Genomic DNA, 20,829 nt, shown 5'->3' with positions numbered 1-20,829 from the left:
TCTTTTTTTTCAGATATAAGTATTGCTACCTCATTTTTTCTTTTCATTTCCATTTATGAAATATCTTTTCCAGCCCTTCACTTTCAGTCTGTGTGTATCTTTCATTCTGAGGTGGGTCCCTTGGAGACAGCATATATATGGGTCTTGCATTCTTATCCATTCAGCTACCCTGTGTTTTTTTATTGGAGCACCTAAGCCATTTACACTTAAAGTGATTATTGACAGGTACGTGTTTATTGCCATTTTATTCTTTTATCTCTGTTCCTTTTTTGTTTTGTTGTTGTTGTGCTGCTTTGCGCTGCTGCTTCTTCTCTTCCTCCTCCTTCCTTATTCCTTATTTTTCTTCTTTCTTCCTCCTCCTTCTCCTCCTCCTTCTTTAACATTTCTTATAATTCTGGTTTGGTGGTAACAAGCTCCTTTAGCTTTTTCCTGTCTGGAAGCCTCATTATTTTTCCTTCAATTGTAAATGATAGCCTTGCTGGGTAAGTAGTCTTACTTGCAGGTTTTTGCTTTTCATTGCTTTGAATATTTGAAGCCAATACCTTTTGGTCTGAAATGTTTCTGTTGAGAACTCAGCTGACAGTCTTATGGGAGCTCCCATGTAGATAATTAACTGCTTTCTTCTTACTGCTTTTAAGATTCTCTCTTTCTCTTTAACCTTTGCCATTTTAATTATGATGTGTTTTGGTGTGGTCCTCTGCGGGTTCATCTAGTTTGGGACTCTGTACTTCCTGCACTTTTGTAATTATTTTTTCTTTTTGCTACTCTGATTGGGTGTGTTTTTTTCATCCTTGTCTTCCAAATTACTGATTCGATTCTCTGCTTCATCTGATCTACTTTTCATTTTTTCCTTTGTATTCTTGATGTCAGATATGCTATTGTTCATTTCCAACCTATTCTTTTTCATGGTTCCTATGTCTTTTTTCATGCTCCTATAGTTCTCACTAAGTTCCTTGAGCATCCTTACAATCTTTACTTTGAACTGTATATCTGATAAATTGCTTTCATTTAGCTCTTTTTCTGGAGATTCCTCCTGTTCTTTCATTTTGAATCTGTTTCTTTGTCTCCCCATTTTGGCTGTTTCTTTGTGTTTGTTTTTAATTAACAGATAGAACTGCTATGACTCCCAGTCCTTGTCCAATGTCCTTATGTAGTAGGTGTCCTGTGGGACCAGCTGGTGCAGTGTCCTTGATCTCCTGAGCTGGGTGCTCTAGGAATATCCCTTTTGTGGATTATGAGGGCCCTCCTCTTGAAAATGGGTGTTGATTACTGTTGGCTCATTCGTGTGTGGGATTGACACTCAGCCTTGTTGACTGTGAGGCTCATCCCTGACCATGGTGCAGGCTGCTGTACAGGTATACTCTCACAATGACTACTTGTTCCAATTGTTGGTTGTAAGACTCCTTTTCATATAGTCTTTAGTTGGTATTTCAGGGTGATTGTTCCCCAATTTATCTGTATTTCCAGTTTGGTCCTGGGAGGAAGTGAGAGCAAAATCCACCTACTCCGCTTCTGTCTTGAAAATACTTGACTGATGAATCATCTTTAAAATTTTTGGGTGTGTGTGTGTGTGTACATGTAGAAATTGAGAGTCAGAGAGGTCAAGTTAATTGCCCAAAATCATGTGTCTAGTAATGGTATAAAACTTAGATCTGTTGACTTAGTTAATTGTTCTTGCCACTACTACACACAGGTGAAGATCAGTCTTTATATATTTATATTAATCATTTATATCAACTTTGCTTTGTCATGAAAAGTACTGAAGTGATTTACATGTTCTTGACCTTGCACACATGTATTTCTAAACCTCTTTTGGGTAGGAAATGCAATGTTGGTTCAAAGACAACTAGACGTTTACATTCAGTAAATATTTTTATGTCTCGTGCAATGTACCAGGTGCTGAAGGTACTGTAATAAATAAAACAGACAAAAATGCCTGTCCTTGGGGAGGTAGATAATAAACAAGATAGTATCTGTAAATATTTTAGGAAGTAGTGCTAAGGAGTAAAATTAAACCAGGGAATAAGGCAATAAAATGTTGAAGGGGGGTGGAGACAGGATTGAAATTTTAGAAGACAGTGACCAAGGAAGACTTCACCAAGGAGTGACTTACTGAAAATGATCTGGAGGAAGGACCTAGATAGCCATGAGTTTGTTAGGGTAACAACACTCCACACAGAGGAGTAAGCAAGGGCAGTGGCCTTGAGCAGTAAATGTCCCAGCAGGTTCTCCTCCAGGTATACTAGAGGTCAGCGTGACTGGAATAGTTGATGAGGAAGAGAGTGGCATGAGTTGAAATCAGAGTCTGCAGAGAGTCCAGATCATGTAGAGACTTGCAGGTCTTGGTAAGAACTTTGGTTTTTACTTTGGATGAGATGGGGAAACTTGGAGTAACATGCTCTGATTCAAGTTTTAATAGGATCAAATCGCTGCTCTATCAATAGTAGATAGATGAGAGTAGAGGAGGAAGGTCAGTAAAGACTATTCAGGCTAGAAATAATGGTAACTTGGATCAGAGTGGATATGGTGAGAAATGTTAAAATTGTGGATATATTTGATTATATAGCTGACAAGAATTGTTGACAGATTGGGTGAGAAAGAAATAGAAGATTAAAGAGTGACACCAAACTTTTTGGCCCAAACAACTTGAAGGACAGTGTTGCCATTAACAGAGATTGGGAAAATAGAGGGAGGGGCAGGTTAGGGGTTGGGAGTATCAAGAGTTCCAGTTTAGACCTGGTATTTGAGAACTCTAATTAGACTTCCATGTAAAAATGTCAAGTAGATGATCGAATCTAGGTTCTGAAGTTTAGGAGAAAGGTGCTGGCTAGAGACACTATTTGATAGTTATCTATTTATAGATTGTACTTTTACATGAGGGTTTTTTTTTAAGATTTTTATTTATTTTTAGAGAGAGGGGAAGGGAGGGAGAAATAGAGGGAGAGAAACATTGGTGTGTGAAAGATGCATGGATCAACTGCCTCTTGCTCACCCCCACCTGGAGACCTGGCCTGAAACCCAGGCATGTGCCCTGACTGGGAATTGAACCAGTGACCTCTTGGTTCTCAGACCAGCACTCAATCCACTGAGCCACACCAGCCAGGGCTAGATGAGGGTTTTTTATGATTATGCAAATTATGGGAATAATTTCATATATCTGATAATATAACCTTAAAGATTTATTTCAGGCTTTGTAACAATATAAACAAAATTGAACATGCATTAAATAAATGTCAGAACATACATAAAAATGTTCAAGTGATACATAGATAAAGATTTTCCAAGAGGTACCATATAAGGGGAATGTAATCTAATATCTACCATGCTATGGCGCAGGTACATAAATCCAGGTACTTTGGTCCCTATTTTATCTTGAGAAATCTAAGCTTTCGTGAGATTAGGAAAATGAGAGGTTGACCTGAGGCTGGAACCCAGGTATGTCTGATCCCAAAGTTGGTGCTCTTTTTAGTCAGCGTCACCCAAGTCAAGAGGGTATGTGCTATTGATTTCCAATAGCAGTCACGTGTCTGTGGAATGTAAACTAGTATAAAATTGAGCATTGGACTGAGGTTGTAAGACCTTAGTTCGTCTGTCAGATTTGCCATGACTAGCTGAATTATTAGGGTCTTAGTTTTCTCATTTATAAAATAATTGAAATTAAACCTACCTCCCAGGATTGTTGTAATGGTCAAATGTAAAAGGCTTTGTAAACTCTAAACCAGTCTTTGCATGTAGGAAGTTAGTACTATCAGGGAACAATTTTATTTATAATAGCATCAAGAATGAAATACTTAGGAATAAGCTTAGCAGAAAGAATGTGACACTTATACACTGGAAACTGCAAAATATTCTTGGAGAAAATTAAAGATATAAATAAATAGAAAGAGACCTCATGTACTTGTGAAAGAGCTAATCTTGTTTAGATGTCAATACTCCACAAAAACTGTTGTACAGATTCAGCATAATCTCTATCAAAATCCCAGCTTTTTTTTTTAAAGAAATTGACCAGTTTATATGAAGATTTATGTAAAAATGCAAGAGACCCAGAATAGCCAAAACAGTCTAGAAAAGGAAGAACAAATTTGCAGAACTCATATTTCTTGGTTTTGACCTTAACTTCCTGGTTTCAAACTTGTTACAAAGCTAACATATTTAGGCACGCTCTTTCTCTCAGGAGTATACCTGCACCTTTCCCTCTCCTAAGCTTTAAGGGCCACTTCTTTTGCCTTCGTAACATGTTTTCTAAGCCCGTTTCTCCTACAGGTTACTAAATAAGCTTTCTGTATTAAAAAAAAAAAAAAAAGCTACCAGAAACAATGCTGTGTTATACTGGCATATAGATCAGTAGAAGAGAGTTGACAGTCTAGAAGTCAATATTTATATGAGTGGTCATTTAATTTTCAGACAAGTATATTGGGGAAAGAATAGGTTTTTCAAGAAATCATTCTGGGAAAACTGGATATTCACATGCAAAAGAATGAAGTTGGATCCCTATATCATGCCATACAAAAAAATTAACTCAAGATGGGTCAGATGACTTAATTGATAACCTATTTTAAAAATAGGCAGGGATCTGAATAGACATTTTGACAAAGAAGATATACAGTCCAATCAGCACATGAAAAAATGCTCAATACCATAAGTCATTAGGGACATGCATATCAAAGCCGCAATAAGATTCATTTCATACCCATAAAAGCTGTAATTAGGATGGTAAAAAAGGTGAAGAGGAATATAGTCTATACTATTGTGATAAATTTGCATCATGACAGATGATTATTACAATCACTGGGGTGATCACATTGAAAGGTATAAAAATGTTGAATCGTTATATTGAACACCTGAAACTAATATAACTAATATAGTACTGTATACTAACTGTAGTTAAATTTAAAAATGTAAAAAGAAAAAGACAGATAACAAGAGTTGGGGAGGATATAGAGAAATTGGAACCCTCCTGTGCTGCTAGTGGAAAATGTAAAATGGTTCAGCCACTTTGGAAAACAGCTTGGTAGTTCTTCATAAGGTTAAGTCACCATATAAACCAGAAATTCCATTTTTAGGTATATACCCAAGATAAATGAAAACATGAATTCATGCAAAAACTTGTACATGAATGTTCAGAGGAGCAATATACATAAAATAAAAAAGTGGAAACAATGCAAATGTACATCTCATGATTAGATAAATAAAATGTGCCATATTCATACAATGGAATATTTTTTGTCAATAAAAGGAAATAATGTACTGATCCATACTACAACATAGATGAAATCTGGAAAATATTATGCCAAAGTAGAAGAAGCCTGTGACAAAAGACCACCCATTGTATAATCCCATTTATACGAAATGTCCAGAATAGGCAAATCTATAGAGACAAAAAGTAGATGAGAGGTTGCCTGGGACTGAGAGGGAGGAGTTGCAGTGAGGGGAATGGGGATTATTGGTTGCCAGTGAGTATGGGTTTCTTTTGGGGATGATGAAAATGTTCTAAAATTATGGTAATGGTTGTAAAACTATGAATATACAAAAACCATTGAATTGTACATTTTAAATGGGTGAGTTTTGTAGCGAAATATATCGCAATAAAGCTATTAAATATTATTAGGGATGCTCTCTCTGGTTGTACTGGATTTTTACTCAGCTAAACTAAATAACCTGTTTCAATGACTGACCTATTGACATTCTGAAATGTGTGAACCAGCCAAAATAATAACCTAATAACATTTCCTTAACTTTAAAACTAATGTAAAATGAGGATCTTTGAGTAATAACCAAGTTTTCTGACTCAGATTTGGAGGAATGTTTTTAGTTCTATCACCCTATTTCCCTAAGTACTATATCGCAAGGGAAGTATTGTGTGAAAAATGAAAGAGGGCAAAGGGAAAAAATATTGGGACAATATATACACTGAAAAATGTGAGAAAAAAGGATCTTTTGAAGAGCTAAGAGATAATTAGCATTTTCACATATGAGAGTTTTTCTTTATCATTTTGCTAGCTGGGTCCTAAGAAAGAAGTAAACCGGCATTAATTGAGGGACTGCTATGTGCCTGACACTTGTGCTGATTAAGTAAAACATGTAGCATCTGGTTTAACCCATACAACAACCTTATGAGGTTGACCTTGTTATCTCTGTTTCACAGAGGAGCAAGGTCATCTGGCTTCTGAGTGATGAAGCTGGGATTGGAATTAGGTTTTAAATTCCAATTTTTGGTACAATCTAGATTGATTCGTGGGGCACCACCTTCACTCTGTGGTCCTGTTTTATGCACTTCTTTGCAGAAAAATGTAAAACTCCAGTGTGAATCACCTTTCGATATGACAGATTAGGTCCTCAGATCAAATGTCCAGGTTATAAGCTTTAATTTCTGATGTTATGCATGAAATAGGTTTCTTCTATTTTACCTGGATATAGATATGAAAACTAACAATCTTATTTTTTCTTCTTTCCCTCACTTAGCAATGGGGACCTAGACCCGTGGTCAGGAGGTGGAGTAACCAAGAATATCACAGACACCTTGGTTGCCATCACTATTCCAGAAGCGGCCCATCATCTAGATCTTCGAGCCAACAATGCCTTCGATCCCATGGCCGTGATATTAGCCCGCTCCTTGGAAGTTAAATACATGAAGCAGTGGATCAGAGATTTCTATGCCAGTCTGAGAAAGAAGCGCTGAGAAACTTTTGGTCATTTTCAGTTTCTTCTTTTAAGTTCATTCCACCCATATTCCCATTTACTTTGTTTTTCTACACATAATTACTTTCCGTTGTTTATCACCGGATCTGGTGGGACAAAGGCTGAGATAGAAGGGAAGGTGATGGTGGTGACAGCAGTTATCCCACACCCCATGTCCTTGCCATATTTGCACCACTTCTGGGAAGAATCTCTTTGTGGCAGCTCTCCCTTATACCATCAGGGCCCTCATAACTGGAGCAGGGTTCCTGACTCCTTTCACAAGAGGAAGAGTCCATTCCTTTGTTTCTCTGCAAGCAAGGATTTCTCTTGGTTTTCAGACTGAAGTCTCTTTGGCCCTTTTGTCATCCCCAACCCATGCCCTCCCAAAAGGAAAAGCAGAAGGTAGATAAAGATGATGTATTTGCAGCTGATAGGAAGGATGTCCGGTGCCAATTTACGGAATAAGAGCCATTTCTTTTGTACTTGATTCAAAGATGTGGAACTGTGCTGTAAATAAAGAATAAGGCTGGACCTCGTACCTGTGTGTTGCTCCTGAAGCTCACTCCAGCTGTTGGAAATGCTGTCTTTACTGGGCTTGGCTATTTCTGAAAGTCCTTTAATTTCCTCTGTTCCACTTGGCTGCTTTTCTAAGATTTGGAATATTTGCTACTATTGGACTCTTTTTGCTCCATTTCTCTTTGTTTCTAAGGTCGCTTTTATGGGAATTTGGTTACATTTTGGCAGTTTGGGAAATCGACTCTTTTGCTTTTCCTTTTACATCAGAGCAAGCTTTTTATATACTGTTGTCACTGATGATACTTCAGTATGAAGCCCTTAAAAATTGATGAATCAGCTCTTCAGAAGGTAGAATGTAGTTACATTCTGCTCTTTACTTTTTAAATTTTATTTTCTGGTGGTTGGTGCTGCTGTCACTAAAGCCAGAAGTGTCAGGACATTAAGCGGCGGGTGCGTGAGAACTTTTCTGTATGGCTTCCAAAAGACAAGCTGACTAATTCCTGTGGGCAGCATATTTGACATTAATAAATGACCGAGCTGTTGCTATTTCCAGAGGGTTGGCTTCTTTCAAGCACTTCTTACACTGAAACCTTTCTTCAGAAGAGTTTTTCTAGGATAACAAATAGGGATCAAAACCTTTCAGAGAGACATTAAGTGTTTTTACTCTGTTGAAAGATTTATTCTCCCTTGTTTCTTTGTAATTTTTCTCAAAAGAAATTTTTTTCAGCCTGAATTGAGAACTTTTTCTGCTTTTTAAAAACTTTACCTTCATCTCGATAATTTGTAAAGCACTTTTTTTTTTTTTTTTTTTTGGTAAAGTGCATATATAAAGTTAATTCTTGGGTAAGAGACTGAACTATTTCCTTTATTTTCCCTGGCATCTGGGAGGCACAGAAGAATCTTTGTCTGGTTTCAGAAGCCTCTAGTTCTCATTGTAATGAGTTGTCCATCAAAGCATTTGGTCACTATTTTCATTTCAACATCAGAGAAGAGTCTGCTGCGGTGGGAGTTTTAAGGGTCAAAACAATAGTAGTTTCTAGTTTTTATTCTTTGTCAACTAAAAAGTTATATAATGCAGGCTTTATGGGGTTAATAGAGGATATTTTTACTGTTTATTTTAGGATACTATTGATTTTAGGGTATTTTCCTTGAAACTTTTTACTTGTTTAAATCTTTAAAATATTTTGCCACTTTATTTAATATTCAATTGTGGGTGAATTGCATTTTTGTGAAGAGAATAATTGCCAAAATTGTCTATTTTTCTGAAAGTATAATTTGGTCTTATGTTTTTCTTTATGTACATTTAATGGCAGACGGCAACCTTAATTAAAGTTAACCTAATTATGCTGAAATTAATATTAAATGGAAAACATTGGAACATCAGATAAACTTTATTTGAAACATCCCTCTAATTAATAGTTGATGCTTTTGAGTGAGTAGGAAAGAGAGGCAAAGAGAGTTGAGGTGGTTTTTATATTGTTTTTGTTACTTTATCTCAAGCCAATGGATAAAACTAAGGAAAATTAGAGATCTTTCTTAAGGGTTCTGTAGAATCAAGAGATTATCCAGAGGAGCCAGTATCTAGTTTAGCATATTAGAGAGTGAAGACACCTCAGATACCCAGGCTGACCCCATCTTTTGTAGGTGGATGGTATTATGGCACAGAGAGAAGGAACTTGGGTAAGGCCTCGCTCACAGCTCATTTTGGGCAGAACCGGACCTTGAATCCAGGTTTGTTTGTTCTTATTTTCTCTTTATTGATGTAGCTTAATCTTTGTTTGAGCTAAGAAAATAAACCTCACTGACCCAGTTTAAGCAAAAGAGGGAATTTATTGAAAGTGCAGAGTTAGCTCCAGGACTTAGGTAACCAGGAGTCATGAGGGAATGGAACTGAGGTCTGGAAAGTCATTATAAGTCAAGACTGCTATTTCTCTTTCTCTTGTTTGAACACAGGGCACCAGTTGTCATCCTGGGGGCATATTTGTTTCTGAGATGCTTATAGCTTAGCTAGCAGTCTCAAGTGTGCACTGCATCAGAATTGCCTGAAGGGCTTGTTAAAACATTAATTGCTGACCCCGCCCCAGAGTTTGTAATAAGTGTCAGAGTGGATCTTGGGAAGTGGCATCTCTAATAGTTTCCCAGGTGATGCTTGGGGACCACACTTGGAAAACTACTAGTTGAAAGAATTTTGACTTTCAGTTTCCTCAGACGGGGCATGTCCCTTTAGTTCACCTTGCCCCATTGTCCTGCCTGATCCCATTTGAGTTTGGAAGCCCTGCGTAGCATTTCTCCTCCCATCGCTGCTTCATTCTCTCTGCAGACCAGTTTCCTCTTCTTTGCTTGCACTCTTTATGACTTCCCAACATGGTGTCCTCAGGCCCCCAGAAGCTGCACCACCTCACAAGTCCAAGCTCTCAAGGGTTTGGGAAGGACAAAGTCATAAAAACATGATGTCAGAGATACACTATTTGGGATGAAAGGGGGAAGTTCAGGCAACTCAGTGTGTATCTATTATACGTGTTTCTAGGAACACAGGTATCCAAAAAAATTCCAATGATTTATGCAATAGAGGTTCATAGTTAAACAAGTTTGGAAAGTAATGGGTTAGACAAAGTTAAATAGTTGGCTTTTGTTTTGTTTTGTTTTTTTACCTATAAATATGCATCATAACTACAAAATGGTAATCAAGAATGCAACTTTTCCTACTTTTTTTTTAAAATGTGCCCCTGGCATGAAACAGCTCTGGCCACCAATACATTAGTTTACCCTAGATAAACTAAGAAGTGTACATCTGCTTTGCCCCTGACTGATATAAGAGCAACTCCACCAATCAGGTGTCTTCTTGCCCATTGCCAGAATGTTTGCCATACTCTTACTTACAGAGCTACAGGGCATACAGAATTGTTCTAGAACCTGGAATATACAATGGTTAAAAAAGCAAACATAGTATGTGTCCTAATAAGGTGTACATTCTCCTGGGAGAAAGATAGGAAATGTCAAATTGTATAATCAGTTGGTATAAGATTGGTGCAAAAATAGTGTCTGATTTCAAGCTCTATTTTTAAAATGAAAAAGCCCATGATTATGAAAATATTTGTTAACACAACCTCCTTTGCTTTCTAGAACCTCATTCCATCTGTCAACTAGCTGATAAATACCACACTTGTAAAATTCTTTAGGTTTTGAAGCAAAATATGAATCCAATTCATTTTTAACCTAAGACCATGACAATGGTTCTGTAGTCCCTGAAACATGTGATAATCGGAGCAAGGACAGGAGAATATGGAGGATGAAGCAATATTTCCCAACCTAGCCCTTTCAAGAAATTTCTGATGAGTTGAGCTGTGTGAGGACAAGCATTATTGTGATGGAAGATGACACCCTTTCTGTTGACTAAGGAGGGTTGCTTTTGGTTGAAAGCTGCTTTCAAATGATGAAGTTGTTCACAGTAAAGATTAGCAGTAATTGTTTGATTGTTGTCTAACAGTTCGTAATGGACAATTCCATCCATATCCCACCATACACTCAACATGATCTTTGGATGAAGTCCTCCTCTTGGTTGTTGAACTCTTCTTCCTCCCTGACTGATCTACAATCGGTGATGCTTAACGTTATGGTAAAGGATCCACTTCTCAGCACCTGTAACAAGCCTACCTAAAAATGGTGCCTGAAGGTGTCATGAAAGCAATGATTCACAACAAGCAATGCGCTATTGCAGTTTCTCTGGAGAGTTCATGTGCGACCCATTTTCCAACTAGTGAAACCTTTCCAATCCTTTTCAGTTGGCATAGCACGGTTGTATGGGCTATGTTAAATTGTTCTGCAAATTCCCTAGAGGTGATGGTGGGCTTTTCTGTGACAACAGCTTCCAACACTTCAGAATCAAGTTTTTTTTGGTGACCCTCTTTTGGCTCATTTTTCAAACTGAAATCCCCACTTTGGAAACTGGAAAACCACCTCCTGCAACTTCTTTCAGTCACTGCATCATCCCCATAAGCGCCCTGAATAGACTTTGCTGCTGTACTTGCTTTGGCACCATTATGAAACTCAGAGTAAAACACTTCTAATGTGGTCTTTAGATTGGATGAACATGGGTGCAAATATTGTGGACAATTATGAACAATACTTCGATAATCTGAAAAAATAAGGTATAAATTAGTCACTGTGACAAAAAATTAGAAGAAGCACAAATTTAATAAATACGATCTAAGACTTTCTTTTTAAAAAGTTGGACATTACTTTTGCACCAACCTGATACTATGAAGAATGGGGATTCTTAGGGCATTTACCAGGGAATCCGAGTTAGTCTGTTGGAATAGTTGGGTTTTTTTGTTTGTTTGTTTGTTTGTTTGTTTGTTTTTTGAGATGTGACATTTTATGTGTTATCCTAATGATAAGTGGGAGCTATACTTGGGAGAGGAGTGGCTAAAACAGCATGTGCAAAGCCCCTAAGTGTAGCATATTCAAGGAACTGTAAGAAGGGCCACCGTAATGAGACAGCAAATGACCAGAGAGAAAGTGACATAAGATGATTTTGGAGATGTGGCAGGAAAAAGCTCATTCAGGTAGACCATGCTACGGAGCCACTGTAAGGAATGAGAATACATCGATAGTCATTAATCAGGGGAGTGACAGCAACAGATTCTTATTTAAAAAGATCACTCTGGAAAAATATCTGTTCAGGTCCTCTGTCCATCTTTTAACCGGATTGTGTGTTGTTGTTTTTTAAAATTATGAGTTTTTTTAATCTTTTCGATATTAACCCCAATCAGATATATTATTTGCAAATATCTTCTCATGTTCAGTGGGTTACCTCTTTGTTTTGTTGACCATTTCCTTTGATGTGCAAAACCATTTTAGTTTGATGTAATCCCATTTATTTATTTTCAATTTGGTTTCCCTTGCCTGGGAGACATATCTAAAAAAAAATTTTTTTTAAAACAATATCAAAGAGTATGGTTATGATTCTTCTATGGTTTCTGTTCTTATGGGTGTGGGAAGAGGATAGAAAAGGTGAATGAGAATATGAGATACAAACTTCCAGTAATAAAATTAGTCACGGGGATGTAATGTGCAGCATAAGAAATACAGCCAATAATATTGTAATAACTCCTTCCCCCCTCAGAAAAAGATCAGTGGCTACTGTAGAGAGTGGATGGTGCACTGTAGGGGCAAGCATGTGATGTAGGTGACCAGTGTTGCTGTTGTCCAGGTGAGAGAAGGCATAGCTTTGATTAGGGTGGTAGAGATGAAAATGAGAAGTGGATGAATTTGATAGAAACTTAGTAAGGGATGTCAGTGGGATTTGATGATGTTTTCTATGTGAGGTATTAGTAGAGCAGGTGTCAAGGATGGTAATTTCTGGCTTGTGCTCTTGAGTAGATGATGGTATTATACACTTGAGAAAGAGCACCAGAGGATGATCAGGTTTGGCAGGAAGGTTATTAGTTCAGTTTAGTTTTGTTCTGCCAAATCGTATGCACTCTGAAATAAACAAGTGAAGCTAGCTGCCAAGTAGGGCTGTTGGAGGTAAAGATCTGGTGACTGCAGCCCGGGCTCTCCATGAGCAAAGCTGCAGCTGCGACGGGTGCGGCAGCACGTGGGGTTTTGGGTCCCCAGGGAGGGGCGGCGGCAGAAGCGGCGTGCGGAGCGGACGTCAGAGTGGCCGTGGCGGCGGCGGCGGCGGCGGAGGCGGAGGCGGTCAGAGCGGCGACGGACGTAGGAGAGGCCGTGGGATAAGCGGTCGGAGCGGCGCTGGGAGAGGCAGCGGCGGCGATCGGAGCGGGGGCAGCGTCGGAGTGGCGGTTTGGCGGCATTCGCGTGCACCTGCCCGAGCCTCAGCCCGAGATGGAGAAGCCGCTAAGCGTCCTGGAGGGTGGTCTGGGCGCGCCGTTGGCTCCGGAGCACTCGCGCGCGCGCGCGCCTTCCTCGTGCCCCCCACGCCCCGGCCGGGAGTTCCAAGGGTATCCGGGCAACAGCCCCAAACGGATACTTCTTGGCTTGCTTTCGCTGGCTGTGGAAGCAGCTTTTTGTGTTCCCGGTCAGAGCTCACAGACGTGCCCAAATGGGCAATTACCTGGGGGGACTTTGCCCCCCACCCCCGCCCTGGGTCCCAGGAGGCCAGGTCAGAGCTCCCCTCGCCCGCCAGCGGCACCCAGTTGCCCATGCTCCTCCACCTCCTGCAGGGCCCGCCGGCCAGTACCTGCTCACAGGCTGTGTGCCAGCATTCGTAAGACTCTGTTTCAGGATCCCTCAGAGCCTGTGGTTTTTCCTGGGGATCCTAAGTTCCCTGGGTAGGCGTTGCCACCAGTGGGCCTGTGGGGAGAAGAGGGAAGACGTGGGTGGGCAGGAGGAAGACTCCATTGTCCCAGAGAGTCGGGCTGAGGAAGCACCATCTACCTTCAGGCTCCCGGGGGTCCAGGGAGGCCTCAGTTCCTTGGTGCTCAGGCCTGGGCCTCTGCGGGGCATCCTCCAGCTGCAGAGCCTGGAAGAGGGAAGCCATGGTAAATCCCAGGCCTCGGTGAGGAGCTCCTCCTGCCTTTGCAGGAATGCCATAACGAGCTCTTACAGCTCCACTCGAGGCTGCCCACCGATACAGAGGAGGCAGCATCCCGCCCCTTGCCACGCCAGGCTGCCCCAGAGATCCAGGAAGACGGTGAGCCAGCAGGGCCCTGGGGCTCCCTCCTCAGCTGCCGCCTTGCTGCAGAGGCTGAGCCGGTCTGAGAAGGGCAAAGGTGCCACCAGAGGGGAGACACCATCCTCAAGGCCCCACAAACGTAAGACTTGCCTGCTGCCACGCAGGCGAGGGCCGCCTATAAGGCTGCCACCAGCTCCTGAGCCTGGTTACAGGGTGAGCCTGGAAGACTTGGAGAGGGAAAGAAAGGCACGGACACAGAGCATCCTCAGCGCTCTGCGTGGTGAGGCGTGGGCCCTCCCGAGCTATGGGGCTGCAGAGCCTCTGCCTTCCTCCCTGCAGCCAGACACCTCTGCAGTGAGCGCCAGCCCCTCAGCCGGCACATCCGCAGGCTTCGCTGGCAAGCCTGCTTGTGAGAGTGAGTTGACCCCCATGGACACCAGCCCACCTACCTATACACTTCCCTTGGGGGCTCCACCTGACCCTGGAGACTGAAAACAGGCAGCCTCAGCCCCAGCCCAGGCCCCAGTGTCCACTCTAGGCCAGCCAGCCCTGGACAGCATCACACAGACCCCCTGGGAACGCATGCCGGCTCCAGGCCTGCCTTGGCTGCCACAGGCCCCAGGCCTCAGAACAAGCGTAGGCTTGGAGGCACTAGTGCGCCCGCCTTAAATCCCATCCGCGGACCTGCACCCAAATGGAGTTCCCATCCTTCCACCAAAGGGCTCGGCAGCACCACTGCCATGGTGGCCTGGAAGCGCTCTCACCAGGGCACCCTCCTCAGGACCACAGGCCCCAGAGCTCAGAACAAGCCTACGCTTGGAGGCACTAGTGCGCCCGCCTTAAATCCCATCCGCGGACCTGCACCCAAGCGGAGCTCCCATCCTTCCACCCAAGGGCTCGGCAGCACCACCGCCAAGGTGGCCTCTAGTGTGGTGTCCCTCTCAGCCTCCACCCCCAGGGGCGCTGCCTCTGCTGTGAACACGGCAAGAACTCAGAGGACCACCAGCCTACCGATCACTGGGGCAGTCAGTGCGGGCCCATCAGCGAGCACATCCGCAGGCTTGGCTGCCAGGACAGCCTCTGACAGCGCGGTGATCCCCATGGACACCACCCCACCTCCCTAGCTCTCCTCTCCGGGACCCCTCTCTGGCACTGGTGGGAAAAGCCTTGCTGTCAGGGCCCCACCATCACTTTGCCAGAAAACCACTGGCCCTTCAACCCAGTTTTTACTGAAGAACTAAGAACTTGGAGCTCCAACGCAGGCTCTTTTGTCTGCTAGGTGTCGTGAAGACAATCGTGAAACCCAAGAGAGCGTCACAGCACAGGCTTCATTCGTGGCCAGAGGATGGAGGAGAGGGAGTTGAAATTCTCAAATCAACCTCTCATTTTGCTGGGGTCTGAGAGGTTGCATATATAACAGGAGGTTGGTAATGAGGGCGCGGTGCAGGCTATTAAGAAGGAGGAATCCTCACGGTCTTTCTGGGAAAGGAGGAAGCTGGCAACTGGAGAAACCAAGGAAGAGAAGCACAAATGGTAAGGATCTGGGTCAATGTGATGGCCTACTTTCTCCTCTTACATTATGTCATATTGTATAACTTGAAGGGACAAAAAAGTATAGCACAGCCTCCCAGGTGCTGGTGCCAAAGGTGCCGCTTGGGTTTGGCGGCTGGGCCAGGATCCCTGCTCCCTGGAGTTGCCTTCAGCCTGCCAGACTCCTCCCCTCTTTAGCACTGCAGTGACTTAGTTCTGGTCAGAGGCGGATTTAGGTCGGTTGAGGCCCTGGACAGGGAAGAAAATACTGGGCCCCTTAAAAAAAAAAAGAGAGACAGGGAAAATAAAAGTACATGTTGCCCGTATTTTATGCAGCGTAGTAATGAAGCCAAACTTGGTGTCTTTAGAATAGTGTGAAGTTGGGGTTTTGTGGGACCCTTCAGAAGTCGGGGGCCCAGGGCGCGTGCCTGCTGCGCCGGCCCTTAAAGCCGTCTCTGCTTCTGGTAGGGCTGCAGGGCCCCAATTACTTGTTTAGAATTGATATTTCAGAAGGACTTAGAATGATTTATTTAAGATTCATTCATGTTTAAATCAGTAGTGTGTTACTTTTTCTTGTTGATCAGTATTTCATTGTATGGCTATACCACTGTTTGTTTATTCACATGCCATGAAAGGTCTGACAAGTTTCAAAATTGTCTTTTATGCTAACTATTCTAATAGGTAAACAGTGGTATGTCGCTGGGGTATTGATTTGTAGTTTCCTAATGATTCATGAGGATTTTCTTTTCATATGCTTATTACCATGCACAGATTTTCTTAGGGGCAGAATCTTCAGACCTCTTTCTCATTTCAATCGGCAGTTCTTTGTTTTGTTGTTGTTGTTGTTGTTTTAATTTAAAGGTTTTTCACATATTCTGGGCACATATTTATCAAAAGTGGGAGCCCTCCAATTTTGTTGTTTTTCAACATTGCTTTGGCTATTTGGGGCTCCTTGCAATTGCATGTGAATTGGATGACCAGCTTTTCGATTTATGTCAAAAGGGTGATGAAATTTTGTTTGAAATTGCATTGAATCTGTACTCATTTAGATAGTATTGATATCTTGATAATTTGTCTTCTGACCCATGAACACAGAATACCATTCTATTTATTTGGACATTTTAAATTTATTTCATCCGTTCTTTATAGTTTTCAGTGTACAAGACTTTCATAACTTCCATATCCTTGGTTAAGTTTATTTCCAGTATTTAGTTCTTTGAGATGCTATTGAAATGGAATTGCTCTTTAATTTTCTTCATGGATTGTCACTGCTGGTGTATAGAGACACAACAGACTTTTGTATGTTGATCTTAGGACCTGCAAATTTGCTCATTTCATTTGTTGTTGCCACAAGTAGATCTGTGGTAGATTCTTTGAAAGATTATATATATCTATGGAATCATACCATCAGTGATATAATTTTACTTCTTCCTTTTCGATTTGGGTGCATTTTGTTTCTCTTCCTTGTCTAATTGCTCTGACTAGAAGTTCAGTATAATATTGAATAGTGGTGGTGAAAATAGGAATCCTCGTTTCGTTCCTGATCCTGGTGGGAAAGCTTTCAGTCCTTCAATATTGATTTTGTTGTTTTCTGTGGGGTTTTCATAGGTTACCTTTATTATATTGAGGAAGTTCCTGTCTATTTATGGTTTTCTCACTGTTTTGTTTTGTTTTTCAAATCATGAAAGAGTGTTAGATTTTGTTCAATGCCTTTTCTGTGTTTATTGAGGTGATCAATAATTAATTTCATTCCATTAGTGTCTATTGTATGGACTGATTTTCTAATATTGACCTTCTTGCATTCCTAGGATAAATCCTACTTGCTCACGGTATATAAACCTTTTTACCTGCTTCAGATTCAGTTTGTTAGTATCTTGTTGAGAAGTGTTTCATCTACACTCATTAAAATGTATCCTGGCTATTATAATTTTTTTGGGGGGGGTGTGTCTTTATCTGGCCTTGGTATAAAAAAACTGGTGATCTCATCGAATGAGTTAGGAAAGGTTCCCTTCTATTCTGTTTTGAAAGAATTTGAGAGATATTGGGGTTACTTCTTCTTCCATGTTTAATTGTTTTCTTCAGGTCTTTTGTCCTTTCTTTCTTTTTTTCCTATCCTCCCGTGATGATGATTTTTTTTATTGCTTTTTAGAGAAAGACAGGAAAGGGGAGAGAGAGAGAGGCATTGATTGGTTGACATTTTATACGTGCATTGACCAAGAAATGGACCCACAGCCTAGGTATGTGCCTTGACCAGTAAGCAAACCCACAACCTTTCAGTTATGGGATGACGCTCCAGCCCACTGAGCCACCCTAGCCAGAGCTCAGGTCTTTTTTTTTTTTTTAACTGCTCCACATCATTTCTCACAACTGCTTTTTCTTCATCCCATTAGTTTAGATATGCTGTGTCTTCATTTTTCATGGTTTCTAAGCTCTTCCAGTGGATTTCAAACAGTTGTTTGACGTCTTTGACTAGTCTATTTTCTGAACTTTCTCAGGAATTTTTTCAGTCAGTATTTTTTTTTTTTTGAATGGGCCATACTTTTTACATTTGCTAATGCCTTGTGATTTTCTTCTTGAAAATGGGATGTCTTACTATTATACTGTAACTTTGGAAATCAGATTTTTCCCTTGTCCAGGGTTGACTGATTTTTTTGTGATGGTCGAAGGTTATAGTAGTCCATTTTCCAGGGGCTTGCTGAACTCTTTTTAGAGAGGATGTATTTCTTGCTATGCGTGGTCACTGAAGACTGCTCCTCAGCATATGTTCAGGTAGTGTTTGGAGAGAGATCTTGAATACCAGGAGTCAGAAAACGAGAGAGTACACCTGTTTTCAGTCTTTGAAGATTGGCTGTTAAGGCTGTCCCTCAGCACTTAGCCAGGTTTGAACTGAGCCAAGGAATCAGCCAAAAGTGAAAGCATGTTACCCGAGACATGCATGTGGCTTTCTAAATTCCCCAGATAGATGGGTGATTTTGAGTGCTCTAATTTCCCAATAAAAGCTCTCCCCCCAATTTCCCCCCACCCCCCCCATGCATTTTGCCATCTGTTGTACGCCTCAACAAGAATCTTTTGGTCCAGGCAGCTACGGGTTGTTGGCCAGCTTAATGGCTTCAAGCAATGCCCGTGTCTTTTCCAGCCATCAGGGAGCTCTCAGACAGCTTTAGAGCAGACCTACACAATAATTAGCAAATAGGTCTTGCTGTGCTTTCTCCAGACCCAAGGACCAGGATCCCACGCTGGGAATTGGGGAATGCAGTTTTCATGACTACAGCCAAGCTGGGGGGTGGGGAGTGGCCCAAGAGCAAGGGAAATCGCCACAAAGCTTTCCTACCGTTTTTAAGTAACCTTTTTTAAAAATTGTTTGCTTGATTGCTGTGAACCTTTGACCATTTATAAAGTTCTAACAAAATACAGTTGATTTAAAAAAATTACTGTTTAGTAGAAACGATTTTCATTTTATACTGTTCTTGGAGAGTGTTCCTGACAGGCTGCAGAACTGCTGCACTCTTTATTAAAAGTTTTTAAAATTTATTTTTTAATTAGTTTACATATAATATTATATTAGTTTCACATAGTACAATATAGTGGTTGACTATATTCCTGATGCCATACCTCACATCCTCATGTTTATTTTTATAACTGGCAATCTCTAATTCCTAATCCCTTTCACCTTTTTCACCCATTCATTTGTTCCCACTTCCATCCAGCGACCATCAGTTTGTCCTCTATGAGTTTGTTTCTGTGGGTGAGATTGTAAATTGGCTCAGCTACTATGGAAAACAGTGCGGAGCTTTCTTAAAAAATTCAAAATAGAACTACCATATGACACAACACTTCCACTTCTGGATATTTATCAGAAAAAAACTCCAAAAAAGATTTATGTTCCTTTATGTTCTCTGCAGCATTATTTACAATACCCAAGAATTAGAAGCAACCTAAGTATGCATCAGTAGATGGCTGGATTAAGAAGGCGTGGTACACACACACACGTACACACACACACGTACACACACACACACACACAGAGGAATATTACTGAGCCATAAAAAAGAATGAAATTTTGCCATGTTAGATACCATATGATTTCACTTACATGTGGAATTTTTAAATAAGAAGAACAAACAAAACAGAAACAAAGCCAGGGTCCTGCTTGTTTTTCAATGTTTTTTTTTTCCTAGGGGAGATTGGAGCTGCCGTATTGCTGATGCCACTTCTGTTTTGGCTTTAAGGAATTGATTATGAAATTGACTTGTGTGTCGAGCCATATCAGAATTAGAGCTGCTGAATTAAAATGACGTTTGAATGAGTTTCCTAGAACTTAACTGGCTTTTTTCTATGTTAGGTCTCCTCATTTTATTGATGTGTCATTGCGTAGTTTGTCCCTCTGTTGTGACCTGGTAAGCCGGGTTTGCAGCACAGCAATAACTTACTGTAAGGGTGCTTTAGAAAACTGTCTTGGTGATGTTGTCGCTACACTTATACTACAGCCCTTGCGGATGAGCAGATGGAGGTTCGGGAACAGGTTACTTTGTAAACCGTCTTCAAACTGATATTTGAAATACATGTATTAAGTCTTTCTGGGAAGAGCTGAGTGTTTTATGTGTCACTCATGTAATTCATAATTGCAGTGAAAGTATTTTTTGGAAAATGGTGGGAAAACATTCTCAATTAACTTTATTGTAAACATTCAGTTACTGAACACTTCATAACTTTGATCTAATGAAAAACCTGATAGCTTCTGTCTTTCATGGTGAAATGTAGAGAGTTTGCACAGGATGGCATGTGAGATATTCCTTAAATTAAATGTTTCAGTAATATTGGCATTTTTATACCTCAGTGCCCATTCTGTAGAAGCACTTTTAGCTGTTTGTTGAATTATTTGAAGGCATGGAACAGTAATAGCTGGGTACCTTAGAAATAACTGGAAAATTTTATCTGAATTAGATAAAATTAGCAGAGTTGTTACCATTTATTACAATGTGTTTGGTTATTTTACTTTCAAATAGAATTAAGCCACCTTTCTCCTTTTGTTTTTTTCTTTTTAAACTATGTTTATGTATCGGACTTTTTGAAATACTTAGTGATAGGTAACAAGGATAATGGAAAGGTCCATATCATGATTAAACTTCTAGATCCTTTTCCTGATTGTGCTGTCTTTAAGGATTTATGTATTACTCAGCAGAAAATAAAACACAGTAGAGGAGGACCTTTTTCACTTTCGGAAGTAATAATTATTCCATCATCTTACTATTTTATATAGTACCTTTGTACCTTTTCCAAAGCTCTAAAGCTCTGAATGTGAAAAACTGAATTTTTAAAAACAATTATGAGGAAAGAGCCCTAACCGGGCTCAATTGACTGGGTGTCGTCCCTCAAGGCAACAGGTTGCAGGTTCGATTCCTGGTCAGGACACATGCCTGGGTTGCAGGTTTGGTCCCCGGTCAGAGTGCACGCAAGAAGCAGCCAGT

At 40.9% G+C, this 20,829-nt stretch overlaps 1 protein-coding gene across 1 annotated transcript in view; it reads left to right on the top strand.

Moving 5' to 3' along the window:
* LOC150018938 (lysosomal Pro-X carboxypeptidase-like) overlaps positions 1-7,216 on the top strand; it is a 31,196-nt gene extending 23,980 nt beyond the window's left edge. The window contains 1 exon segment of the mRNA XM_090267889.1: positions 6,463-7,216. Within this exon segment, the coding sequence (XP_090124015.1) occupies positions 6,463-6,679 (217 nt within the window). The 3' untranslated portion in view covers positions 6,680-7,216.
* Positions 7,217-20,829: the final 13,613 nt, after the last annotated feature.

Source organism: Furipterus horrens, unplaced genomic scaffold (genome assembly GCF_987537825.1).
Source record: "Furipterus horrens unplaced genomic scaffold, mFurHor1.1.pri manual_scaffold_2, whole genome shotgun sequence".
Classification (NCBI taxonomy): Eukaryota; Metazoa; Chordata; class Mammalia; order Chiroptera; family Furipteridae; genus Furipterus; species Furipterus horrens.
The sequence above is the reverse complement of the archived record's forward strand: the minus strand, read 5'-3'. Positions and strand labels throughout refer to the sequence as shown.